The 26,079-nt window shown below is 60.3% G+C and overlaps 1 protein-coding gene across 1 annotated transcript in view; it reads left to right on the forward strand.

Annotated features, from left to right (window-relative positions):
• The window catches only part of Notch3 (notch receptor 3), a 34,314-nt gene that overhangs the window by 1,473 nt on the left and 6,762 nt on the right, over positions 1-26,079 (forward strand). The window contains exons 2-28 of the mRNA XM_090331534.1: positions 778-1,117; positions 4,013-4,091; positions 7,691-7,833; positions 7,920-8,258; positions 8,355-8,477; positions 8,599-8,832; positions 10,373-10,528; positions 10,614-10,799; positions 11,923-12,036; positions 12,467-12,580; positions 13,064-13,297; positions 13,394-13,504; positions 14,129-14,321; positions 14,403-14,554; positions 15,461-15,574; positions 16,188-16,343; positions 17,316-17,541; positions 17,880-18,081; positions 18,217-18,364; positions 18,770-18,954; positions 19,778-19,910; positions 20,012-20,269; positions 20,368-20,486; positions 20,944-21,527; positions 22,502-22,834; positions 24,336-24,490; positions 25,016-25,238. Coding sequence (XP_090187660.1) covers positions 778-1,117; positions 4,013-4,091; positions 7,691-7,833; positions 7,920-8,258; positions 8,355-8,477; positions 8,599-8,832; positions 10,373-10,528; positions 10,614-10,799; positions 11,923-12,036; positions 12,467-12,580; positions 13,064-13,297; positions 13,394-13,504; positions 14,129-14,321; positions 14,403-14,554; positions 15,461-15,574; positions 16,188-16,343; positions 17,316-17,541; positions 17,880-18,081; positions 18,217-18,364; positions 18,770-18,954; positions 19,778-19,910; positions 20,012-20,269; positions 20,368-20,486; positions 20,944-21,527; positions 22,502-22,834; positions 24,336-24,490; positions 25,016-25,238 — 5,354 coding nt within the window. The remainder of the gene's footprint in view (positions 1-777; positions 1,118-4,012; positions 4,092-7,690; positions 7,834-7,919; positions 8,259-8,354; positions 8,478-8,598; positions 8,833-10,372; positions 10,529-10,613; positions 10,800-11,922; positions 12,037-12,466; positions 12,581-13,063; positions 13,298-13,393; positions 13,505-14,128; positions 14,322-14,402; positions 14,555-15,460; positions 15,575-16,187; positions 16,344-17,315; positions 17,542-17,879; positions 18,082-18,216; positions 18,365-18,769; positions 18,955-19,777; positions 19,911-20,011; positions 20,270-20,367; positions 20,487-20,943; positions 21,528-22,501; positions 22,835-24,335; positions 24,491-25,015; positions 25,239-26,079) is intronic.

The raw sequence follows: 26,079 nt of genomic DNA on the forward strand, positions 1-26,079 counted from the left end.
TGTTTTCAGATCTTCCTAAGCTGCTCAATGGGGTTTTCATGGTGACTGGTGGCTGATCTCCAATCGCTGTGTGTGTGTGTGTATGTGGTGTGAGTGTGTTGTGTGTGAGTGTGTGTTATGAGTGTGGTATGTGTGGTGTGGTGTGAGTGTGGTATGTGTGGTATATGAGTGTGTATGTGAGTGTGTGTGGTGTGCGTATGTGGGTGTGGTGTGTGTGGTGTATGTGTGGTGTGGTGCGTGTGTGGTATGTGTGGTATATGAGTGTGTGTGTGTGTGGTGTGTATGTGAGTGTGGTGTGTGTGGTGTGGTGTGAGTGTGGTATGTGCGGTGTATGAGTGTGTGGTGTGAGTGGTATGTGTGGTGTGTGTGTGTGTATGTGGTGTGTATGTGTATGTAGTGTGAGTGTGTGGTGTGTGGTGTGAGTGGTATGTGTGGTGTGTGTGTATGTGGTGTGTGTGTATGTAGTGTGAGTGTGTGGTGTGTGTGTATGTAGTGTGTGTGTGTGTATGTAGTGTGTGTGGTGTGTGGTGTGTGTGTATGTGGTGTGTGTGTATGAGTGTATGTGGTGTGAGTGTGTGGTGTGTGGTGTGAGTGTATGTGGTGTGTGTGTATGTAGTGTGTGTGTGTGTATGTAGTGTGTGTGGTGTGTGGTGTGTGTATGTGGTGTGTGTGTGTATGTAGTGTGAGTGTGTGGTGTGTGGTGTGTGGTGTATGAGTGTGTGTGTGTGTATGCGTGTTGGGGTGGGGGCCCGGGGTCCCGGGACGCCTGTTTCCCAGGGCCCTGCGGGCTCCGGGCTCCGGGGTCCGGGCGGGGCGGGGGACCCCGGGAGGCCGGGGCGGGGCGTGGCCGAGGCGGGGCCCGCGCAGGGGCGTGACCGGGGGCGTGGCCGGGCGCTCTCAGGGCGAAGCTGGCGGCGCGGTGGCTGGCCCGGGACTCGCCCGGAGCCCGGGGCGGAGGGAGGCGGGAGGCGGGAGGCGGGAGGGTCGCGGGCGGCCGCCGAGGGGCCGGGGCGCTGCCGCCGCCGTCCGATGTCCCCGCCGCCGGCGCCGCCGCCCTGGCGGGCGCTGCCGCCGCTGCTGCTGCTGCTGCTGCTGCTGGCGGGGCCGGGGGCTGCAGGTGAGGCCGGGCCGGAGGGCGGCGGGGCCCGGGGGGGCCGGGGGGGTCGAGGGCGGCCGGGGCCCGGGGGTCGAGGCGCGGAGACCCGGGCGCGGGCGGCTGTGCTCCCCGAGCCCGGCCGGCCCGCGCGCCCGGGTCTGGGGTCCTGGGGGGCAGTGGTCGGGGTGCGCAGCCGCCGCCCCGGCCCTCGCACAAAAGCCCCTTCCCCGCGCGGCGGGCGGGCGGGGGCGGACGGGGGCGCCAAGTTCTCCCAGCGCCGGACTCGGCGAAAACTTCCCAGGCCGGGGCGCCGCAAGACCCGGGGCGGAGCCGCGCGGAGCGGAGCGGAGCCGGGGGAGCGGAGCCCGGGGAGCGGAGGGGGGCAGCGCAGCCGCCCCGCCCGCCCCTCCCTCCCCCTCCCCTCCCCTCTCCCCTCCCCCTCCGCCGCGCGGGACCTCCTCCTCCGTGCGTGGCGGGGAAGGGACGAGGACCGCGAGCCCTGCCCCCTCTCCCCCCTCCCCCCGCGGCCCAGCCCCTCCCCCCGGCCGGGCCCCCTCCCCTCCCCCGCGCGGGACAATGGCCGCCGTCTAGACACCCCCTCCCCCCGCCGGCCTCACGCTTTTCTTCGCCAGACAAAGCGGGGACCCGCGGGGCCGGCCGAGCCTGAGTGGGGGCTGCAGGGGCGCCGCGACCCCCGACCCGGGAGACCCGGCGGGCGGGGGCGGGGGAGACGACGGCCCGGGCGGGAGGGGGACGGGACCGGGACGGGGACGGGGACGGGGACGGGGGCGGAGGACGGGGACGGGAGACGGGGACGGGGCCGGGGACCGGGACTGGGCCAGGGCCGGGGCCGGGAACGGGGACGGGGACAGGGGCCGGGGTCGGGGCCGGGGGCCGGGGCCGGGGACGGGGGCGGAGGACGGGGACGGGAGACGGGGACGGGGCCGGGGGACGGGGAAGGGGCCGGGGACCGGGACGGGGCCGGGGACGGGGACGGGGACGGGGACCGGGACGGGGACGGGGACGGGGACGGGGCCGGGGACGGGGGACCGGGACGGGGAAGGGGACGGGGCCGGGGACGGGGACGGGGACGGGGACGGGGACGGGCCGGAGCCGGGCCGGGCCGCCCCGCCGTGCGCTGTCACCCCGCGCGCGCACTCCCACGCCGCGGCCCCGGGCACGCGCGGCCTGGACTCCGGGACACGCCCGCCACACGCGTGTGTGCTCACGGCGGTGCACGCGCAGCCCCTTCGCAGACAACGCGCTTGACAGGCGCGTGGAGGCGCGCACACGCGCGCACACACACACGAGCGCGCACACACATGCGCACACGCGCGCACACGCACACACGCGCGCACACACATGCGCACACGCGCGCACACGCACACACGCGCGCGTGGCTCCCCGCTCCCCGGCTCGCGCCTCAGCAGCCAGTGTCCACGAGCTCATGCAGGGCCTAGCTGGTGTCTGGAGCCAGGCCGGGCCTCCCCTCCCCCCCACCTCCCCTCCTCCCCCTCCTCTTCCCCTCCCCTCCCCCCCTTTCCTTTCTTGCTCAGAGTCAGGGCCTGGGCATCTTGGTCCCTGAGCCTCTTTTACTCAAGGCTGGCATTTCATCCTTCACTCCACACTCCACGCGCCACACTCCACGCGCCACACTCCACACTCCACACTCCACTCCACACTCCACACTCCACTCCACGCTCCACACTCCGCTCCACACTCCACACTCCCCTCTCCCCTCTCCCCTTTGTGCTTTTTGCTGGCTCACTGGGAATAAGAATCCTCTGAGTTTGTCTTCCAAGGCTGGCTTCAGACCTGCCATCCTCAGATCTCAGCCTCCCAAGTAGATATCCCTCTCCCTCTCCCTCTCCCTCTCCCTCTCCCTCTCCCTCTCCCTCTCCCTCCCTCTCTCCCTCTCCCTCTCCCTCTCCCTCTCCCTCTCCCTCTCGGGGATGTTTATGTCATCCTCACACCTGCCCACACACAATTCTCCACTAGCTCACACCTGGCCACACCCCTGGCCCTCCTGGCAGGACAGTTAGGCTGGGCCACAGCCCTGGGGAGGGGCTCGCTGGACAGGGAAGCTCCTGTCCTGGCCCGCTGCCCTTCCCTCTGGGTGGCTGCACCCCAAGGTGGCTGTCCACACTGCCAGCCCTTTCCTGGGAACACACCGTCGTCTCTGTCCCAAGAACCAGCATCAAGGCTGGCCTGGGCGGGCGCTGCAGTCCAGCATTCCCTGCCACCTGCACTGTCCCAAGATGACCTCTTTATTTATGTATTTTGGGGTCCATTAGTACTGAAATTTGAAGTCAGGTTCTGGGGCGCTGACTGACTCAGCTTTTTAAATTCAAAGCTAGCGCTCATCCACTTGAACCAAGGCTCACTTCCAGCCTTTTGCTGGTTCCTTGGAGATAAGAGCATTGGATGCAGTTTTCCTGCTCCACCCTGCCTGGCTTCCAACTGCTGGTCCTCGAGACCTCAGCCTCCAGAGCCACCAGAGGACAGGCGGGAGCCCCGAGCCGGTGGAGAGGCCCACTGTGATCTCACTTGAACACCCTCCCCCCTCCACACACACATTCCCCATCCTGCACACCCGGGGGCGACTTCCTGGAGCCCCCACATCTGGGACAAGCTGGCCCCTCCTCTTCCCACCCCTGCCTTGTGGTTCCCAGGGCTCAGGCTGGCAGGGACAGCTGCGGCCCAGCAGCTGGGGCTGGGGCGGGGGGCCGTGGGAACTGGAGATGGGGGACATCCTTGCACCCACGGAGACGACCCCCCCTCCACCCCCAGGTCCATGCAGCTGTTGCCTGGCAGAGGGAGATACGCAAGGAGGAGGGCGGGTGGGCGGTCTGTGACCTTGGTTTGGGGTTCATCCCGGTTCAGGCTGACCCCCCTTACCTTTCTTCACCCCCACAGCCCCCCCTTGCCTGGATGGAAGCCCGTGTGCCAATGGAGGTCGCTGCACTCAGCTGCCCTCGGGGGAGGCTGCCTGCCTGTGAGTGCCTGGCCCCGGGCCCTCCCTGGGGAAGTCCCCTCCCTAATTTCAAGGGGTGTGGGGGGCGTCTTCCCCTGTCTTCACCCACGGTGGCATGCTTTCTGCAGCTTCTTCCATGTGTGTGGTTTGGGGAACTTCTCATGTTCCCTTTAGGAACGAAGCGAGGTCAAGAACGGGGGCGCGTGATGGGGAGGTTCTGCTTGGGTTAAAATCCCACGTGGTTGCTAACAGGCTGGGAATTAAACCCTCCAAGGCTCAGTTTCCTCCTCTGGGAAATGGGTTCCTGACACTGCGCAGAGCCCTTGGCTTCCTAAGGTCAAATGGAAAAGTTCCCTGAGGGAGACAATTTCATTCCTGTATTTTTGCTAGTCCTGAGGCTTAAATTCAGGGCCTGTGCACTGTTCCTGAGCCTCTCGGTGCTCTGCCATTTGAGCCCCATCACCACTTCTGCTTTTTCTGGTGGTTCATTGGAGATAAGAGTCTCACGGGGATTTTCTTACCTGTGCTGGATTTGAACCTTGATCCTCAGAGCTCAGCTTCCTCAGGAGCTAGGATTACAGGCGTGAGCCACCTGCACTAAGCTCTCTTTTTTCTTTTTCTGGCCAAGCCCGGGGCTTGAACTCAATGCCTGAGCATTGTTTTTGGGGCTTTCTCAAGGCTAGAGCTCTACCACTTAAGCCACAGCACCATTTCCAGCTTTTTCTGTGTGTGTGGCACCAAAGAATGGAACCCGAGTCTTCATGCATGCTAGGAAAGCACTCTACCACTGGGCCAAACTCCTGGCCTCAGGTTTTTGTCTTTGTTTTTGAATGGTTCCGGGGCTTGAACTCGGGGCCTGAGCTCTGAGTTCTTTGAGTGTTCTCACTTGGGGATGGCTCTCTGGGATTTAAGCCACAGCTCCAATTCTTGCTAGTTAATCAGAGATAAAAACTTCACAGACTTTCCCTGCCCTGGCTAACTTGGAACTGAGACCCTTGAATCTCAGCTTCTTGAGGAGCTGAGGTTACAGGCCTGTATAACTTCCCCTGGGCCCCAGACAACTGTTACTGACTCAATAACGCATTGGAGTGGGGCATCAGGCACCGCCGCCCAGACCTCAGGATTTAATGCAGGAGGTCTTCAATGCCATCCAGCTCTGCCCCCCACTTTCTGGCTGTGTGACCCTGGGCTGGTTGCTTGACCCCTCTGAACTTTCCTGCATGCATCTAGGAAGTGGGAGTGTTTCTCCATGCAGGATTCCCAAGCATGGAGATGTTCTATAATAGAAAGAAAGGGAGAAGGCCGAGGTTGCCAAGCAGGGTCCAGGGGAAGGTCCAGAAGAGGCAGATGGAGCTGAGTTCTCATTCTGGGCTCTAGGCCACCTTGGGCAAGTGTCTGGAGCTGCTGTGTGTGTGTGTGTGTGTGTGTGTACTTGTACTGGGGCTTGAACTCAAAGGCCCAGGTACTGTCCCTGAGCTCCCCAGGCCCCCAAGTCTGGGGCTCTACCACTTGGGCCACAGCTCCACTTGCAGCTTTTTGGTGGTTCCTTGGTGAAGAGTCTCTTCGACTTTTCCTGCCTGGCCTGGCTGCTAATCAGGATCCTCAGGTCTCAGCCCCCTGAGTAGCTGGGATTGTGGGGTGAGTGACAGATGCCAGTGCCTAGCGTGAAGCCCTCCATGTGAGGGGTACAGGAAATGGTGGCCGGATGGGGAACCCTCTGGAAGGTTTATTTTCCCCGGGGATGAGGGGGGGCATCCTAGCCATGGACCCGAGCCACACAGTGGTTCATTCAATGCACACGGGACGTGGAGGGGGCGGATCGGGTGACTGCAGACCCGCGGAGGGGGCTTCCTCCCGCGCACGCGGCCCACGCGGGTTCCCCGGCCCGGCCGCGCTCGGCCGCACCCTCGACGGCTGGGGGGGGGGGGGCGCCGCGCCTGCGCCGTGCGCCGCCGCGCCTGGACCGCGGCCGACAGGTGGATGCGCCCCGGGCCGCCCCGCCCCGCGGACAGGTGAATCACCGGCGCGCGCGGGCGCCCGGAGCCCGGATCGGCCCCGCGGTGGAGCGGACTCGGGCTCCGGAGCTCCCCGAGTTCCGCCCCGATCCCCCCCCACACGTCTTTCAGACTTCCCGCCCCTTCTCAGAGGGGACCTCGGGGCCGCCCGCCCGCCCGGTCCCGGGCACCCCGCGCGCCCCGCGCGCCCTCCGCACGACCCGCTCCCCCCTGGCCCGGGGCGCGCGCGGGGCGGGGCGGGGCGCGGGCTGGGGCCGAACCGGCCCGACCGGTCGTCGGGGGCGCGGGGCGGGCGCCCAGCGTGGGAACCGGGCCCGGGGCGGCGGGAGGGAGGGCGGGAGGGAGGGGCCGCTCCGCCCCGCAGGGGACCCGCGGCCTGCGGCCTGGGCGCGGGGAGGGGGGCGGAGGGGGGGCGGCCCGCCGGGCCCGCCCGCATCCCTGCCCGCCCGGCCCCGACTTGCCCCGGGTGGGGGGGTTGTGGGTGCCGGGAGGACCTGAGTCACCTGCGTTTCTGGGACAGCCGGAGGGGGGGGCGGGGGCCGTGGGGGGGGGGCGGGGGGGACGCCTGGATCTCCTCCCTCCTCGAATCTCCCACCACCACACCCAGGCTGTTAACATTGTTTTTTAATTAATTGTGTTTTTGGGGTCCCTGAGCTTTCTCCTGCCAGGCGGGTGCGCTGCCTCTCCAGCCAGGACCCCACTTTTTTCGGGGGGGTGGGGCTGGTTCATGGGAGATGAGCGTCTCACAGATGCCAGGAAGCTAGGCCAGGGGCCGCCCAGGGGCCGTGGGAGCCAGGAGTCGCCCGGGTCCCGCTGGGAGGCTGTGGCTTGCTGTCCGGGGCCTGGGGGAGATGGTGTCGCTGCCCTGGGAGTGTCACAGGCCCCCCTGGGACTCATCTGGGTAGCTGAGAGGCTGAGGCTGTTCGTTTCTGCCGGTCTCAGGGCTTGAACGCAGCTCCTGGGTGCTGGCTCTGAGATTCTTGTTTGATTTTTTGAGCAAAAAATGGAGATAAGAGTCTGACAGACGGTGCCAGCCTGGAACCTCAGATCTCAGCCACCTGAGTATTGAGATGAGAAGCTTGAGACACTGGTGTCGGGCACTTTCTTTCTTCCCCTCTTCCCAAATACGGGTCTAGCTATAGTTTCTGGGGGGTAAGGAAATAGCTTTTAGCCTTTGGCCCCCACCACGAGCATGTTGTGTATTAATACGTGACTTGTCTGTATTTTCTTTGCCTGGCCTGGCTGGCTGTGAGGACCGAGTTGGTAAGAACCACTTTTGTTGTGTTAGCCTATAGTAGATGCACAGTACATATTTGTTGTGAGAATGAATGCGTGTGTGTGTGTGTGTGTGTGTGTGTGTGTGTGTGTGCTGGCCCATTGAGAGGGTGTGTCTTCTCATTTGGCTAGTCTTGGGTCTTGAACTCAGGGAACTTTCCCATCCAGCTGACTTGGAATCGTAATCTTGAGCTCTCAGCCTCCTTGAGTAGCTGAGATTACAGGCGTGACCCACTCTGCTGTCACAGCCTGCTGTGTCTTGGGGTGTCATCTCTGTGTCAGGGGCCACCTGAGCCTGTGCTGCCCCCACCATGCCGCCTCTGCCCACAGGTGCCCCCCAGGCTGGGTGGGTGAGCGGTGTGAGCTGGAAGATCCCTGCCACTCGGGCCCCTGTGCTGGCCGTGGCGTTTGCCAGAGCTCAGTAGTGGCAGGCGCCGCCCGCTTCTCCTGCCGCTGTCTCCGTGGCTTCCGAGGTGAGGGACGGAGGGGTGGACGGGAGGGAGCCCGAGGCCGGCCAGGGTGTGGACTTGCCCGGCTCACCCTCCACTGGTCCCTCCAGGTCCGGATTGCTCGCTGCCTGACCCCTGTCTCAGCAGTCCGTGTGCCCATGGCGCGCCCTGCTCGGTGGGGTCCGACGGCCGCTTTGTCTGCTCCTGCCCCCCGGGCTTCCAGGGCCGAAGCTGCCGAAGTGACGTGGACGAGTGTCGCACGGGGCGGCCCTGCCGCCATGGTGGCACCTGCTTCAACACTCCCGGCTCCTTCCACTGCCAGTGCCCAGGCAGCTACACGGGGCCGCTGTGCGAGAGTGCCCCTGTGCCCTGCTCCCCGTCGCCCTGCAAGAACGGGGGCACCTGCCGCCAGAGTGGCGAGCTCTCCTACGACTGTGCCTGCCTTCCTGGTGAGGGGCCCATGAGACCGGGGAGGCGGGGTGGGGGCTGCTGGGAAGGGAGGGCAGGCCAGGTGACACCCCCTCCCCTCGCCATCCCCACGCCAGGTTTCGAGGGCCAGCACTGTGAGGTGAACGTGGATGACTGCCCCGGACACCGGTGTCTCAATGGGGGGACATGCGTGGATGGCGTCAACACCTACAACTGCCAGTGTCCTCCTGAGTGGACAGGTGGGTGCCAGGACTCGGGGGAGCTGGGAGAGGGGCAGGCCTGAGGGTGGCATGCACACACACACACACACACACACACACACACACACTATAAAGGCGTCTGCTCGTGTGAATGCCCCAGGTCAGTTTTGCACGGAGGACGTGGACGAGTGCCAGCTGCAGCCCAATGCATGCCACAACGGGGGCACGTGCTTTAACACGCTGGGAGGGCACAGCTGCGTGTGTGTCAACGGCTGGACCGGCGAGAGCTGCAGCCAGAACATTGATGACTGTGCCACGGCCGTGTGCTTCCACGGGGCCACCTGCCATGACCGTGTGGCTTCCTTCTACTGCGCCTGCCCCATGGGCAAGACTGGTGAGTGGCTGGAAATGTGCGTCAGGCCCTGGGTTCAAGCTCCAGAACCCAGGAGAGAGCCAAGGGTTGTGCTTCTCGCTGATGCCTGCAGCCCAGCCATGGTGGGAGGCAAGGGGCAGGTGGATAATGGCTCCGCTTGAGGCTAGTTCAGGCCTTTAAGGAGAGCAAGGCCCTCAACTCCACAAGTAAACTAGGCGTGGTTTGTGCTTGTAGTAGTTATTTTGGAGGTAATGATTGCTGGGATCATGATCTGAAGCTGGCTGTGGCAAAACAAAAATCCACGAGAGAGCCGGGCGAGGTGGTTCACACCTGTAATCCTAGCTACTCAGGAGGCTGAGATCTGAGGATCATGGATCAAAGCCAGCCCGGGCAGAAAAGTCCCCTTGAGACTCATGTCCAGTGAACCACTCAAAAAGCCAGAAGTGGAGTGCGGAGTGTTGCGTAGTGGTAGAGTGCTTGACTAGCATGCAGGAAGCCCTGGGTTTGATTCCTCTGTACCACATACACAGAAAAAGCTGGAAGTGGTGCTGTGGCTCAATTGGTAGAGCGCGAGCCTTGCACAAAAGACCTCAAGGGTAGAGCCCAGCTTCTGAGTCCAAGCTTTATGACTACCAAGAAAGAAAGAAAGAAATCCATGAGACTCTGTCCCAAACAAAACTAATATAAGGCACAAGAGGGCTGATGGTGGGGGGGGGGAGAGTATGGTTCACATGGCAGAGTGCTTACCTAGCAAGTGCAAAGTCTTCAGTTCAAACCCCAGTGATGCATGCATGTGTGTATGAAAAAAGAAAAAAGTAGAGAGAGAGGGATGGAGGTTGTGCAGGATGCTGGATTTGGGGTGAAGGGTGAGCCTCAGAGCTTCTTGGAGGAAGCTAGCACACTGTTCAAGGCCAAGGCCATTGGGAAGGAGAAGTAAGGGTTGTGTGAGCAGAGACAGAGAACTTTTGGAAACAGCCAAGATGAGAGAAGGCACTTAGGGAGCCAGCATCCCTGGCAGAGGGTAGAACAGAAGCGAAGGTCTGGAGTAGAACCCTTACGTAACTGGAAGAGCCAGTACATTTCAAAACAGTGTGTGTTTCCCACTTTCAAAGGCTTAGGAAAAAGAAAAGATTAGCAGATTACCAACAGTGGAACTTGAGTGGTGTGTGTAGCAAGGTTCAGTTTTCCTATAGGTTTGAAGTTTTATATGTATAAAATAAATAGAAAGAGGGGGCCGGGAGTTCGGCCTAGTGGTAGAGTGCTTCCTTAGCACGCACAAAGACCTGGGTTCAATTCCTGGGTACCACATACATAGAAAAAAAAAAGCCAGAAGTGGTGCTGAGGCTCCAGTGGCAGAGCTCTGGCCTCGAGAAAGCCCAGGGACAGTGCTCCGGCCCTGAGCCCAAGCCCAGGAGTGGGGGAAAAACAAATGCCAGGGCTGGTGGTGTCACACACAGACCTCTGGGGGTGGGCGGGGCTGCAGGCCTCACCCCTCAGATGTCCCTGGGCGACGTGTGGCCTTTGACCTGGCAGCCTCTGACCCCCCCCACGCTGTTCTCAGGCCTCCTCTGTCACCTGGATGACGCCTGCGTCAGCAACCCCTGTCACGACGACGCCATCTGTGACACCAACCCTGTGAACGGCCGGGCCATCTGCACCTGTCCGCCGGGCTTCACGGGCGGGGCGTGCGACCAGGACGTGGACGAGTGCTCGATTGGTGAGGGCGGCGGCGCGGCGGCGGCGCGGGGCAGGGGCGGCGCCCGGCCGGCCGCGCCCATGCCGGCTCCTGCCCTCTTCTGCAGGCGCCAACCCGTGTGAGCACCTGGGCCGGTGCGTGAACACGCAGGGGTCGTTCCTGTGCCAGTGCGGCCGCGGCTACACCGGGCCTCGCTGCGAGACCGACGTCAACGAGTGTCTGTCCGGGCCCTGCCGGAACCAGGCCACCTGTCTGGATCGCATCGGCCAGTTCACCTGCATCTGCATGGCGGGTGCGTCGTGGGCGGGGCCAGAGAATGGGGCGGGGCAGGGTGGGCGGGGCCCGCGCTAGAGCCTGGGGCGTGGCCAGGCGTGTGGGCGGGGCCTAGGTGGGCAAGGGGTGGGGTTTAGTGTAGAATCCCTGGGCTGGGGATTGGATGGAGCTCAGTGATAGAGCATGCGCACTTAGCTGGGGTGAAGGCTTGGGTATGGTGCTCCGTATCGTCGCTCCCTTTCCTCTCCCCTCCCCTACCATAAAGATCGGTAGCTTTGGCGAGGTGCAGACAGGGGCAGAGCACAATCTTCCGAGTTTGTCATACGTGTGACCCGCTCCTGTAATCCCAGCTACTCAGGATGCCAAGATTCAGGGATTACCATCCAAGGCCAGCTCAGGCGCGAAAGTCCAATTAACTACCAAAAGGTTGGAAGTAGAGCTGTGGTTCTAGTGATGGAGCACTAGCCTCGAGTGCCAAAGCTAATGGACAGCATCCGGGCCCTGAGTTAAGCTCCAGTACAGGCACACATACCAAAAAAACCAAAAAAGGTCTTGTTGCAGGAAAGCATGCATGGTCAAATGAAAATGTGCACTTGACTGCCTGGGATGGACTTGAGGCCTCATTTTGGGGCAGGGAAAAGGGAATGGACACTGGGAAGATCCTGGGTGGGGCTACACTGGGAGAGCCCCGGCAATGCTGCAGTTAAGTTAGGGTGAGATGTGAGGGCTTTGTCAAGGCCCTGGGGTTGGGTAGGACATAGTTTGAGGACTGGAAAGAAGAGGTTGGAATGGAAGCAAAACCCATAACGTGCTTGGTCTAGTCAGGACACTGCCACACAAAGAGTCAGCGTGCAGTAAATCTGAGGATCATGGCTCAAAGCCAGCCTGAGATGCTTATTTCCAATTGACCACTAGAAAACTGGAAGTGGCATGGTGGCTCAAGGTGGTGGAGCGCTAGCCTTGAGTGGAAGAGCTCAGAGACAGTGCCCAGGCCTCAGGACCAACAAAACAAAACCCCTCAGCCTGATTTGATCTGGGGATCCATCTCTGTGTAGAGAGGGGGGAGTATGTTCCTCCTTGCACCCCTCCAAGCCAGAGTACCCCGATGTGTCACTAATTCTCTCCCTCTCCACTCCACGCAGGCTTCACAGGAACCTATTGTGAAGTGGACATCGACGAGTGTCAGAGCAGCCCGTGTGTTAACGGGGGCGTCTGCAAAGATCGAGTAAACGGCTTCAGCTGTACCTGCCCCTCAGGTGAGGAGCCAGGGACCGGATTAGGCGTGAGCTGGTTGCCCTTGGCTGACACCTGTCATTCTAGCTACTTAAGGGGCTAAGATCTGAGGATCAGGATGGCCCAAAGTCAGCCTGGGTAGGGTCATCAGTGAACTCTTATCTCCAATAAGCAACTAAAAAAGCCAGAAGTGGGGATGTGGCTCAAGTGCCAGCCTTGGGCAAAAAAGCTCAGGGACAGTGCTCTGAGTTCAAGTTCTTGGACCAGCAACACACACACACACACACACACACACGGTTTTGTGCAGTCAACCTAAACCTGGTAAGATCATATTAGTGTCTTATAATAGAAACCACCAGTTAGGACAATATGACCACTAAAGGGTTGACACCAGCCAGGCCAGGCTGTGTGTGAGAGGTGACTGCTCAGAGGCCCTCCCACTCCACACCCCAGGTTTCAGTGGGTCCATGTGTCAGCTGGACGTCGATGAGTGTGCAAGTACACCCTGCAGGAATGGCGCCAAGTGTGTGGACCAACCAGATGGCTACGAGTGTCGCTGTGCCGAAGGTGAGGACCGGCCAGTGACAGCCCAGCAAGAACCTGGAGGCGGGCCTTGTGCCAGAGAGAGCCAATGACAGGCTTGGGGAGAGACTGGGAAGGGTGGGATTTCTGCAAGGCAAGATCAGGGACGGAGCCAGTGATGAGAGTGGGGGGGGTGGGTAGAGCTCAAGGTGGAAACAGGCTGAGGGTAAGGCTAAAGGCAGGGACAAACGGTCTGGCAGAGAGCTGGGTGCGTGCACATGGCAACGTGGGAAGTGCCACCGGGGAAATGGGTGGGGCTGGTAGCGTGAAGGTAGTGGGCGTGGGCAGGCGTGGGCGTGGCCTGTTCCAGGGGTGGGGCTTGGAACTAGACCGGAAGGCGAGTGTGTGGGTGTGGCCTGTGTGGGGTCCGCCCTCTGCCGGGTCCCTGGGCCAGGATTGGTGGAAGCCACGATTGTGGGCGGGGCCCTTGGCAAAGGGGTGGAGCCTGAGCGTATGGCTGCCCCGCAGGCTTCGAGGGCACCCTGTGTGAGCGCAATGTGGACGACTGCTCCCCCGACCCGTGCCACCACGGGCGCTGCGTGGACGGCATCGCCAGCTTCTCGTGCGCCTGTGCGCCCGGCTACACGGGCACACGCTGCGAGAGCCAGGTGGACGAGTGCCGCAGCCAGCCCTGCCGCCACGGGGGCAAGTGCCTGGACCTGGTGGATAAGTACCTGTGCCGCTGCCCTCCGGGCACCACGGGTAAGGCTGGGCCCGGGGCTGGCCGGCTGGAGGGAGGGAGGCGGAAGTGGGGGCTTGGAAGCGCGGGCTACTCCTGGCCTTGGTCCCCTCCGGCAGGTGTGAACTGCGAGGTGAACGTCGACGATTGTGCCAGTAACCCCTGCAGCTTCGGGGTCTGCAGGGACGGCATCGACCGCTACGATTGCGTCTGCCGGCCGGGCTTCACAGGTGAGCGCCCAGCCGGCCCCCCAGATTTCCAACCGGGCGTCTCCCCCGGTTTATTTTATTTCTTTTTTTTTCTAATGTTGAGGTGCCGATCCTGGGCTTGAACTCAGGGCCTGAGTGATGTCCCATAGTCTTTTCCCTTACAGCTGGTGCACTACTGCTTGAGCCACACCTCCACTTAGGGCTTTTTGCTGGGTAGTTGGAGAAAAGAGCTTCATCGGTGGCGTGCCGATGGCTTGTGCCTCCGGAGGCTGAGATCTGAGGATCGGGGTTACAGCACCACCTGGGCCAGGAAAGTCCCTGAGATTCCTCTCCAGTGAATCACCAGGAAACCAGAAGTGGCGTGAGGGCTCAAGCGGTAGAGTGCTAGCCTTGGCAGATAAGCTTAGGGACAGCTCCCAGGTCCTGAGTTCAAACCCCACAACTGACCAAAAAAAAAGTCTCACAGACTTTCTTAACCTGGCTGCCTTCAAACTTGGATCCTGGGACCTCAGCCTTCTGAGCAGTCAAGGTTTACACCAGGGCTCACATTGTCCCCTGTCTTTACAAACTCCATCCCCCCCCCCACACCTGGTTGGCTCCACCATCCTAGTTCTGGGATGAGATTGCCCACTGTGTGTTTCCCAGGGCCCCTCTGCAACGTGGAGATCAACGAGTGCACCTCCAACCCTTGTGGCGAGGGAGGCTCCTGCGTGGATGGCGAGAACGGCTTCCGCTGCCTCTGTCCCCCGGGTTCCCTGCCCCCGCTCTGCCTCCCTCCCAGCCACCACTGTGCCCACGAGCCCTGCAAGCATGGGGTCTGCCGGGAGGCCCCCGATGGGTGAGCCTTGCCCACCCCCAATCCCAGCCCTGCTGCTGCCTCCCGGGCCATGGCCGCCTCTGACTGCCACTCCCCTTGCAGGTTCCGCTGCGTGTGTGAGCCTGGCTGGACTGGCCCTCGCTGCAGCCACAGTCTGGCTGGGGACGCCTGTGAGTCCCAGCCCTGCGGGGCTGGTGGCACATGCACCAGCGACGGCCGGGGCTTCCGGTGTACCTGCCCTCCCGGAGTCCAGGGTGTGTGGCCTGCTCCCTTCTGCATTTACCTTGTTTGCTTTTTTCTTTTTCTAATGTGTGTAGACCTGTCAGTGCTAGGGTTAAAACTCAGGACCGTGCACTCTTGTTAGATTATTGTTATTATTTGAAACTCTGGGCCTGGGTGCTGTCCCTGAGCTCTTGAGCTGGAGGCTATCCTACCACTCTGCCATTTGAGCCACAGCACCACTTCTGGTTTTCTGGTCGTTAATTGGAGATAAGAGTCCCACGGACTTTTTTTTTTTTTTTTTGCCAGTCCTGGGCTTGAGCTCAGGGCCTGAGCACTGTCCTCGGACTTTCTCAAGGCTAGAGCTCTACCACTTGAGCCTCAGCGCCACTTCCGGCTTTTTTCTATGTATGTGGTACCGTGGAATTGAACCCGGGTCTTCATGCATGCTAGGCAAGCACTTTAACCACTAGGCCAAACTCCCGGCCCTCCCACGGACTTTTGTGCCTGGGCTGACTTTGAACTGCAACCCTCCGATCTCATCCTCCTGTGTAGCTAGGATTACACGCGTGAGCCACCAGTGCCCGGCCAGATTTATTTATTTATTTGTTCTGAATTTTTTAACTCAAGGCTGGCCCTCTACTACTTGAGTCACAGCTCAAGCTTTTGGTAGTTTATTAGAAATAAGAGTGTCATAGACTTTCCTGTCCAGGCTGGCTTTGAACTTCAATCTTCATATCTCAGCCTCCTGAGTAGCCAGGGTTACAGGCTTGAGGCACTGTTGTCCAGCTCTCTCCCTCTCCCTTTCTCTGCTCCTCTCTCTCCCCTTTTCCCCCTAAGGACTTCCCTGGGGAGGAGATATCAGTATGGACCCCAGGGAATGTGGGGATGTGGGAATAAGAACCTTTCAAGACTATCTCATTCGATTCTCTCTCTTACAGGCCGTCAGTGTGAAGTGCTATCTCCATGCACCCCAAACCCCTGTGAGCATGGGGGACACTGTGAGCTGGGCCCTGGCCAGCTCATTGTCTGTTCCTGCCCCTCAGGCTGGCAAGGTATACCAGCTGCATCTTCCTCCCCCCCTTCCTCCTCCTCCTATTTTCTTTCACCTATTCTGTTTGGTTTTTTTCCCTGAGACTGGGTGTGTTCTGGCCTTGAATTTGAGACCGTCCTCCCTCAGTTTAGCAAATGCTGGGATTACAGATTGTGGACACATAATGAAGCCACGGCTCCGTTTATGACTTATTTTGGAAGTTTATTGGAGATAAGAGTCTCACATACTTTCTCGTCCGAGCTGACTTAGAACTTTGATCCTCAGATCTCAGCCTCCTGAGTAGCTAGCATGACAGGCGTGCGTTTCATGAGACTTTTATCTCCAGTTAGCTATCAAACACACACACACACACACACACACACACACACACAATCTAGAGATGAGCTGTGGCTCAAGTGGTGAAGCTGTAGCCTGGGGTGGAAAAGCCAAATGGAGAGGGAGAAGCCCTGAGTCCAAGCCCCGGGCCCCGCACAAACACTGAATCACACAAAGAAAGAAATGAAAACAAGTGGAAGGGAATTCTGAAATGGGTTTTCCTGAGCCGTGGGTCTGGAGACCTCAGAGTCCCCCAACTGTACCCCCTAATCCTGCACTCCCTTACTTCCTGCCCCCAGGTCCCCGATGCCAGCAAGATGTGGACGAGTGTGCTGGCCCCTCGCCCTGTGGCCCCCACGGCGTTTGCACTAACCTGGCGGGCAGTTTCAGCTGTACTTGCCTCGGGGGCTACACGGGCCCCTCATGTGACCAGAACATCAACGACTGCGACCCCAGTGAGTTGGGGGGAGCCCGTTACGGGGGTGGTGCCTCAGGGAACACACCCAGCAAGGCTGTCCTGGGTGCCCTCCACATGAGCTTCTCCTCCCTTTCAAACTCTTTTCTTTCCCTCCTTTTCCTCCGATGGAAACTGAGGCACACAGCAGTTAAGGGGCCGGCCCAAGGTCACATACGATAGGGTCAAGCCGGGTTGCAGGTCTCTGGATGACATGTGAGGTATAAGGCTTGAGAACTGAGATCCTTTCTCTTCCTTCCCCTCCCCTCTTCTTCCCTTTACCTCCTCCTTCCATTCCCTTTCCTCCCCCTCCCACCTCTTCTTCCTTCCTTCCTTCTTCCCTCTCTTCCTCCGTCCCTTCTTCCCTCCCTCCTTTTTTTCCTTCCAAATGGAGCTTGACCTCAGGGTCTTAAGCTCTCACTTGGCTTTTTCACTCAAGGCTGGTGTTTTCCCACCTTAGCCACAGCTCCCCAATTTTTCTGGTTAATAGGAGACAGATTCCCCAACCCCAGTATTTTCCAGCCATTGATACTGAACCTGAGGTTACGTACAGAGGTTCCACTGTATTTACTTGGCAGCTCAACGGGGCTTTTTGGTTTCTCCTCAAATCCTCCCTTTCCAGATAACCAGATAAGGGTAGATAAGGACCTCAGAAAGCACCAGAATTTGATCTCTGCTGAGTACTGATGGTCCATGTCTGTAATCCTACTTACTCAGCAGGCCATGATCTGAGGATCGAGGTTCGAAGCCAGCCAGAGCAGTTACCCTCAGAAAACTGGAAGTGGAGCTGTGGTTCAAGAGAAAAGGTGGCAGGCCCCAATACTGGCACAAAAAAGGAAAAAAAAATTCCCTCCGGATCAAATAGCAGTCCCTGTTAATGAACCTTGGTTTCATTCCCGTAGGGCCAGACAAGCCAGGCCCGCAAGGGGGGCTGGCAAAGTGAGTGACCATACCTTCTCCCTTCTGATCTCAGACCCCTGCCTCAATGGTGGCTCTTGTCAGGACGGCGTGGGCTCCTATTCTTGCTCCTGCCTTCCCGGCTTTGCTGGTTCACGCTGTGCCCGAGACGTGGATGAGTGCCTGAGCAACCCCTGTGGCCCGGGCACATGCACTGACCACGTGGCCTCCTTCACCTGCACCTGTCCACCGGGATACGGAGGCATCCACTGTGAGAGGGACCTGCCAGACTGCAGCCCTAGGTGGGTGGGGCCTGGCTGTGGGTGGCCCTGGGCCCTCGCAGGGGTCCTCTGCCTGGCTACCTGTCTGAGCACACCGATGACCCCCTGATGGGCCACAGGAAAGGAAAGGGAGGATCCTGGGTAGGAGTGGGGTATCTATCTGTTTGGGGTCTCTATCTGTTTTGTGGCTCCCACATTGGTGCGAAGCACTTGGTAAACCAAGGTAAAAGGATAGAGGTAGGACCTCGACCGGGCCCACAGAAGCTTCTTCTAGAAAGTCAGGATGAGAGTCTGGGGTTGGGGACGGAGGGCGTGGCTCTGAAGAGGGTTGAGCTTGACCCTCCTGCCCTCACTCTCAGCTCCTGCTTCAACGGAGGGACCTGTGTGGATGGCGTGAACTCCTTCAGCTGCCTCTGCCGCCCTGGCTACAGGGGTACCCACTGCCAGTATGAGGAGGACCCCTGTCTTTCACGGCCCTGTCTACACCGGGGCGTCTGCGGAGCCACCCACCCAGGCTTCCATTGCACCTGCCAGGAGGGCTTTACTGGTAGCCAGTGCCAGGTGGGTGTGGCCATCGGCCATGGTGGAACTGGGGGAGGGGTCTAGGGGCGGAGCCAGGGCAGGGCCTTGGGTGTGGAGACTCCTGCCTGATTTCTAGGGTCTCCTTTGACACTGACCCTCGGCCTTCCTTTGCAGACTCCAGTAGACTGGTGCAGCCAGGTGACCTGTCAGAACGGTGGCCGCTGTGTCCACACCGGGGCCTATTGTCTGTGTCCCCCCGGATGGAGTGGCCAACTCTGTGACATCCGAAGTCTGCCTTGCAGGGAGGCTGCAGCCCAGATGGGTGAGGGGGGCACGTGGCTGGTTGGGGTGGGGGGGGGGCTCAGGGAGGGTGCTCGTTGCTTGGTGTCTCCTGCTCGCGTGAGCCCAGTGACAGGTATCCCAGGATATTATGGGTGTGATGAGATTTGTGGCTGAGCTCATATGGGCGGGTGGTTGGGTGGCCCGGATGAAGTCGGATTCTGTGGGATAGCTGGGGTGGCGGATGTGAAGGAGCGGCTACAAACATCAAAATTTGGGTGTCGGTTGATGCCAGCTTGACAAGATGGGTGCCCGCCCTGGGGAAATGTGGGTGTCACCCAGGGGACTGAGGCCCTCAGGGATGTGGGTAATATGCTCAGAGTCGTGGGGAGAGGCAGGACGGCTTCCTGTGTGTGTGTGTGAGTGATAATCACTTTGCTCTCCCCAGGGGTGCGGCTAGAGCAGCTGTGTGATGTGGGAGGGCGGTGCGTGGACCGGGACAGCTCCCACTATTGCCTGTGTCCAGAGGGTCGCACGGGCAGCCACTGTGAGCTGGAGCTGGACCCCTGCTTGGCTCAGCCCTGCCAGAATGGAGGCACCTGCCGTGGGTACATGGGCGGCTATGTGTGTGAGGTAAGGGTGTGTCCTGGGAAGAGGAAAGCAAGAGCTAGTCCTGTGTGAGCATGTCTTGATGTGTGTGGGCACATTCTGTGTAGCAAGCAGTGGGTAAAGTATCCAGGACTGACTTGCAAGCGGCCCAACCATAGAGCCACGCCCCCTACTGCAAAGCCACACCCCCACAAAGCCCCACCCACCAAAAGCCACACCCCTGCTGAGCCAGCTCAGGGCTCCTGGGTCAGTGGATATTTTAAATTTTCCTTGTATTTTTAGGTGCTGCTTTACAGGGGCTTTAACTTACAGCCTTGTGCTCTCCCTTAGCTTATTTGTTCAAGGCCACACCTGTTGGAGCCACACCTGGCTTTCTGGCTTTTTGCTGACTATTTGGAGATAATCTTTTGGGGCTGGCTTCGAACTGAGATTCTCAGATATTGGTCTCCTAAGTAGCTAGGATTCCAGGTGTGGGCCACCAAAGCCCAGCTAGCTGTGTGTGGATTTTTTACCCCCCCCGGGGTATAACCCTATATGCCCAGTGTCTCCTTGGGTAGGAATGGATACGTGGCAAAATCTCGGGGTGAGCCTGTCTCATTGTGTGTCTCTGTAATATGTGACTGTCTACCCTGTGTGTTTGTGCATGTGTGCCCCTTGGCACCTGACTGTATAGGTGGCCCTCTGAGCCTTATGGGTATGTTTCCTGGATGTGTCTGTACATGTGTGTCCTACAGAGAGCTTGTGTGTCCTTGTGCGCTAGTGTGTGTGTGTGTGTGTCTCCACGGGTATGCCTAGGCAAGCCCAGGCTCCCCAGGGCTCAGTGTGTCCCTCTCTCATCCTAACCCAGTGTCCAGCTGGCTATACGGGTGACAGCTGTGAGACTGACGTGGATGAGTGTGCCTCCAAGCCCTGCCAGCATGGGGGCTCCTGCATCGATCTCGTGGGCCGATATCTCTGTTCCTGTCCCCCTGGGACGCTGGGTATGTCAGGGCCAGGGTGATGGTGGTGAGGGGACATGCTAGGAGGCTGAGTCTCTTCCCTCCACTGACTGGTCTCTCCTTCCTCCCCTCCCCTGCCCCAGGTGTGCTCTGTGAGATTAACGAGGATGACTGTGGTCCAGGCCCACCCCCAGACTCCGGCATCCGCTGTCTACACAATGGCAGCTGTGTGGACCTGGTGGGGGGCTTCCGCTGTAACTGCCCCCCGGGGTACACTGGTCTACACTGTGAGGCAGACATCAATGAATGTCGCCCCGGGGTCTGCCATGCTGCACACACCCGGGATTGCCTGCAGAACCCCGGAGGGCACTTCCGCTGCCTTTGCCATCCCGGCTTCACAGGTAAGCAGGGGAGGGGACAAGGCAGCCTGCCTGAGTCGCTGCCTGCCCTGTCCCCCTTCTATGGTGGCTGACCCACCCACCTGTCATTGCTGGTCTAGGTCCTCGCTGTCAGACTGACCTCTCTCCCTGTGAGTCCCAGCCCTGCCAGCATGGAGGCCAGTGTCGTCCCAGCTCAGCCCCTGGTGGTGGGCTGACCTTCACCTGCCACTGTGTCCAGGTAGGCGTGAGTGGGGGATTCGCGGGGGCGTGGCCTCAGGGAAGGGCGTGGCTTCAGGGGAGAAGTGGAAAGGAAGGGGATCGAGGAGAAATATTGAAATTAGCTGGTAGAGTAGGGTGGAGTTTGGGGGTGTGGCCCGGGGGCGTGGCCATGCCGTGGGCGTGGTCAGTGGAGGGGCGTGGTGTAGCCAGAAGGCATGCTCTGGTGGGAGGCGTGGCCAGATGGGAGGTGTGGTTTGATGAGAAGGTGTGGTCAGACGAGGGGCGTGGTCAGACGAGAAGGCGTGCTCTGGGCGGTCGGATGGGGGCGTGGTCTACTGAGAAGGCGTGGCTTATTTGCAAAATAGAGTCTGTAGAGGTAAAGGGGAGGTCGGGGCTACCCACCTTCCATCTCTTGACCTCGCTCTTCCGCCCTCCCTCCGTTTTTTCCTGTCCTCCTCCCACCCCATCACCCGCAGCCGTTCTGGGGTCCACGCTGCGAGCGGGTGGCGCGCTCCTGCTGGGAGCTGCAGTGTCCGGCGGGGGTCCCGTGCCAGCTGACCGCCCGCGGGCCGCGCTGCGCCTGTCCTCCGGGGCTGTCGGGCTCCTCCTGCCGGGGATCCCGGGCGTCACTCCCGGGAGCCGCCAACTCCAGCTGCTCCGCCGCCCCCTGTCTGCATGGGGGCTCCTGCCGCCCCGCGCAGACCGCGCCGTTCTTCCGCTGTGCGTGCGCTCCGGGCTGGGCGGGGCCGCGTTGCGAGAGCCCGGCGGCGGTGGTGCTGGTGGCGGCCTCGCCCGAGGTGCCGGAGGAGCCGCGGTGCCCGCGGGCCGCCTGCCAGGCCAAGCGCGGGGACGGGCGCTGCGACCGCGAGTGCAACAGCCCGGGCTGCGGCTGGGACGGCGGCGACTGCTCGCTGAGCGTGGGGGACCCCTGGCGGCAGTGCGCGGCGCTGCAGTGCTGGCGCCTCTTCAACAACAGCCGCTGCGACCCGGCCTGCAGCTCGCCCGCCTGCCTCTACGACAACTTCGACTGCAGGGCGGCCGGCCGCGAGCGCGCCTGCAAGTGAGCAGCCCCTCCGCCCCCAGCCTCACTCCGCAGTGTCTGCATGTCCATGTGCAATTCTCATTTAAAACTTTTTTTTTTTTGCTAGTCCTGGGGTTTGAACTCTCAGGGCCTGGGCACTGTCCTGGGGTTTTTCTCAAGGCTAGAGATCTTCTATTTGAGCCACAGCACCGCCTCTGGCTGTGTGTGTGTGTGTGTGTGTGTGTGTGTATACGGTACCGAGGAATTGAACCCTGGGCTTCGTGCATACTAGGCAAGCACTCTACTACTAGGCCACACACACTTGGAATTTTTGCTGGTTAACTGGAGATAAGGGTCTCACAGACTTTCCTGCACAGGCTGGCTTTAAAATGCGTTCTTCGGATCTCAGCCCCCTGAGTAGGATTACAGGCATGAGACATGTGACAGCCAGGTGCCCAGCCAGAGCTAAATTTTGTATTTAGACTTGGGCCCCATCTCTAATCATTCCATGTATAAAAATAGTTATTTCTGTTGCATATACTAATGTATGCAATTTTCTAGTATATACAAACATCCAAAAACCCAAAGGCATTTGAATTCTGGAATAATTCTTTTTTCCTTTTGCCAGTTCTGGGGCTTAAACTCAGGATTTGGGCTCTGTCCTCGAGCCTCGCTGTGCTCAAGGCTAGCTTTCTACTACCTGACCCATAGCACCACTTCCAGCTTTTTCTGTCTATGTGGTACTGAGGAATAGAACCGAGAGCTTCATGCATGCTGGGCAAGCACTCTACCACTAGGCCACGCTCCCAGCCCCCTGGAACAATTCTTGTCCTGAGCACTTCAAGATAAAAGATGTTCACCCTGTAGTTGTCTAGGTGGGGACTGGATTTGCAGAACTCTTGGCATGTCTCTCATCCCTTGTGCAGGCACTGTGGGGATTGTTGCTCTGCGTGGTGTGGGGATGTGTGGAGGGGCATCAGAGCCCCCCTGACGCTGCTCTGTCTATCCCTCAGCCCCGTGTATGAGAAATACTGCGCGGATCACTTTGCAGACGGCCGCTGTGACCAGGGCTGCAACACGGAGGAGTGTGGCTGGGATGGGCTGGACTGTGCCACCGAGGTCCCAGCTCTGCTCGCCCGCGGGGTGCTGGTTCTCACAGTCCTGCTGCCCCCAGAAGAGCTGCTGCGGTCGGGCGCCGATTTCCTGCAGCGCCTTAGTGCCATCCTGCGGACTTCCCTGCGCTTCCGCCTGGACGAGCACGGCCAGGCTATGGTGTTTCCCTACCACCGGCCGAGCCCTGGCTTTGAACTGCGTGCCCGGCGAGAGCTGGCCCTGGAGGTGATTGGGTGAGTCGCTCCACCTGGACCTTCCTGAAGCTGGGGTGAGGAGGAGGAGGTCAGGACCGCCTGTGGTGCAGGTGGATGGGTGCCCACAGGCCCAAGCTGGACCTAGGGCTTGAACTCCGCGCCTGGGCATGGTCCCATAGCCTTTCCCCTCCAGACTAGCGCTCCAACACTTCAAGCCACAGCTCCATGCCCAGCTTTTGGGGTTAATTGGAGGTAAGAGTCTCACAGACTTTCCTACCTGGGCTGGCTTCAAAACGCCATCCTCAGATCTCAGCTTCCCCAGCGGCTAGGATCTCATGTTCATTTCTTAGTCTTGGAGAGCCATCTTTGGCAGGGCATCTCCTATGTAGGCTTCTCAGCCCGTGAGACCCCTTTAGAAGTTGGTGGCACTGCCCCCTCGTGGTGACCATGAAAAGTGCCTCCAGAGAGAAACAAGTATGGCTAGGGTGGGTTGGGTGGGTGGGGGTGGAGGGGCACCCCAAATTGAACCTGTTCGCTTTGGGAGAGACAGGTTAAGGGCACATGTAGGCTTTTTTTTTTTAAATGAATCTGGATGTCTCTGGCTTATGACTGTGATCCTAGCTACTCAAGAGGCTGAAATTTGAAGATTGTGTGGTTTAAAGCCAGACCTGGCAGGAACATCCAAGACTCTTATTTCCACTAATGTGGCTCCAGTGGCAGAGCACTAGCCTTGTGTTTTAGGAAAAAAAAAAAAAAGCCCTGTAAGAGGAGAGGACAAGGCCCTAGGTTCCGTTGCCAGCACGGGCAAACAAACCAATAAAAGAAGCTGGAAGGCAGTGGGGGAGGGTATTTGTGGAAAATGCAGCCGAGGCCCTAGGAGGACAGAGCCCTGACACAGAAACGGGGGCTGGATGTGGTTAGGGACAGGCTCTGGTTGGAAGCATCCAGAAATGGAAGGGCTGGAAGAGATTGGCCGCTGTACTTATTCTTTCTGCCTTCAAGCCACAGTGATAATGACAGACAGTTCGGGTCCCCCCTCCTCCCCCAAGCAGGAAAACAAAAACCCATGGGTACAAGGAGCGTACATTCAAGCAATGAATGACATGAGAAGAGGGGGGCTGGCCTCCGAGGGTGAGGGTGACGATGATCTGAGGACCTTAGAGGCGTGTATGAAAACAGAAGGATGACACCTGTCGATTGTGTTGGAAGAGGGGGAGGAGGAGGAGGAGGGAGGAGAGGGATGGAGGGGTGAGCGGTGGGGTGGGGTGCATGGACACCGCACATGTGGAAATGTCACAGTGAACCCCACCGTGGACCACCAATGTATGCTGATGAAAACAGTGTTAATGAGAAGCCACAGGCCCCCCGCAGAGCAGCGGGGGTCGGGTGCCCCAGCCCGGTAGAGGACTGTGCCAACTCCCCCCCGGGCGGCCCCGGCGAGGCCTGGTTGGGTGGCTCAGCGGGTGGGGGCGCGGCGGAGGCCTGCGGCGCCTGGGCTGGGCCCCCGCGGACCCTGGGGACCTTGGCTCTGTCCCCGCAGCTCCGTCGTGATGCTGGAGATCGACAACCGACTCTGCCTGCAGTCTCCCGAGAACGACCACTGCTTCCCCGACGCCCAGAGCGCCGCCGACTACCTGGGAGCCCTGTCGGCCGTGGAGCGCCTCGACTTCCCCTACCCGCTGCGGGATGTGCGCGGTGAGTGCGGGGTGAAGCTCCCCTTCCCCCCCCCCTGCCGCGGCGGCCCCTTCCTTAGGGCCACACCGCATTGTGGAACCCGCCACAGTGGAAGCTCCGCCCACCGCGGAAGCCCCGCCCACCGCGGAACCCTGCTGTGGTAGAGGCCCCGCCCGGTGACAGAAGCCCCGCCCCACACCAGCATCCCAGCCCATGGTCAGGACCCCGCCCCACAGTGGAAGTCCCGCCCAGTGTGGAGACCCCGCCCTGCTCGTGAGGCCCCTCCCACCACGGAGGCCCTTGCTGAAGCCCCGCCCCCTGTGGGTGCCCCGCCCTTCTCACGAGGCCCCTCCCTGCTCGCGAGGCCCCTCCCACCAGGGCCTATGGCTGAAGCCCCGCCCTGTATGGAGGCTCCGCCCCACTCACGAGGCCCCCCCCATGGAGGCCCTTGGCGGAAGCCCCGCCCCGTGTGGAGGCCCCGCCCCGCTCGCGAGGCCCCGCCCACCAGCGCCCATGGCTGAAGCCCCGCCCGCCGCCCGCCCACAGGAGAGCCGCTGGAGCCCCCTGCGCAGGGCATGCCCACCATGCCGCTGCTGGCTGCCAGCGCCGTCTTCCTGCTCATCATCTTCGTCCTGGGTGTCATGGTGGCCCGGCGCAAGCGTGAGCACAGCACCCTGTGGTTCCCCGAGGGATTCGCACTGCACAAGGACGCGGCGGGTGGCCACAAGGGCCGGCGGGAGCCTGTGGGACAAGACGCGCTGGGCATGAAGTAAGGACCTGTCCCTCTCCTTGTCTCCCCGCACTGTGGCTGACTTCCCTGGATTGGCCTTTGACCTTCACTTCACCTTCACCTCATACTCCATCCCAGACCCCAGCACTCAGCCTCTTCCCAGACTGGGATTGCGACTGATTCTGACTTCTGTTCCCTGGGTCTCCATTTCCATATTTCACTCATCCTCCATGACCTCCATTCTTACCTTTGACCTCACACCCCTGAGGGACACCCCACTGAACTCAGGGTTCAGGCCTTATGTTTGTTTGTTTGTGCCAGTCCTGGAACTTGAGCATTTCAGCTCAAGGTTAGCGCCCTACCATTTGAGCCACAGGGCCACTTCAGGCTTTTGAGTGGTTCATTGGAGATAAGAGGCTCATGGACTTGGTGCCTCAGCAGGCTGGCTCCATGATCCTCAGATCTCAGCCTCCTGATCAGCCAGGATTACTGGCGAGAGGCCGTAACTTGTTCTGTCTTTCAAGAGAACTGAGCGAAATGTCAGCTTTCCCACCCTGCTGAAATTCGTGTTTGTTTTTTCTCTTGGTGGGCTTCACCTGAGGGTCTGGGCACAGTTCCTGAGCTCTTCGCGCTCAAGACTTGTTCTCTACCACTTCGAGCCACTGCGACACTTCTCATTTTCTGGTGGTTCATTGGAGATCACAGTCTCACGGACTTTCCTGCCTGGGCTGGCTTTGAACCCTGTTCCTCAAACCTCAGCCCCCTGAGTAGCTAGCATGACAGGTGTGAGCCATCTGTTGACCGCAGCCCCCTGAGCTTGCCTCGCTGACCTGTGCTCTGACTCCACCCCGAGTTCTCTCCAAGGATGGGACACCCCAGT

This window comes from Megascapheus bottae, chromosome 1, assembly GCF_031878675.1.
Source record: "Megascapheus bottae isolate mThoBot1 chromosome 1, mThoBot2.hap1, whole genome shotgun sequence".
Classification (NCBI taxonomy): Eukaryota; Metazoa; Chordata; class Mammalia; order Rodentia; family Geomyidae; genus Megascapheus; species Megascapheus bottae.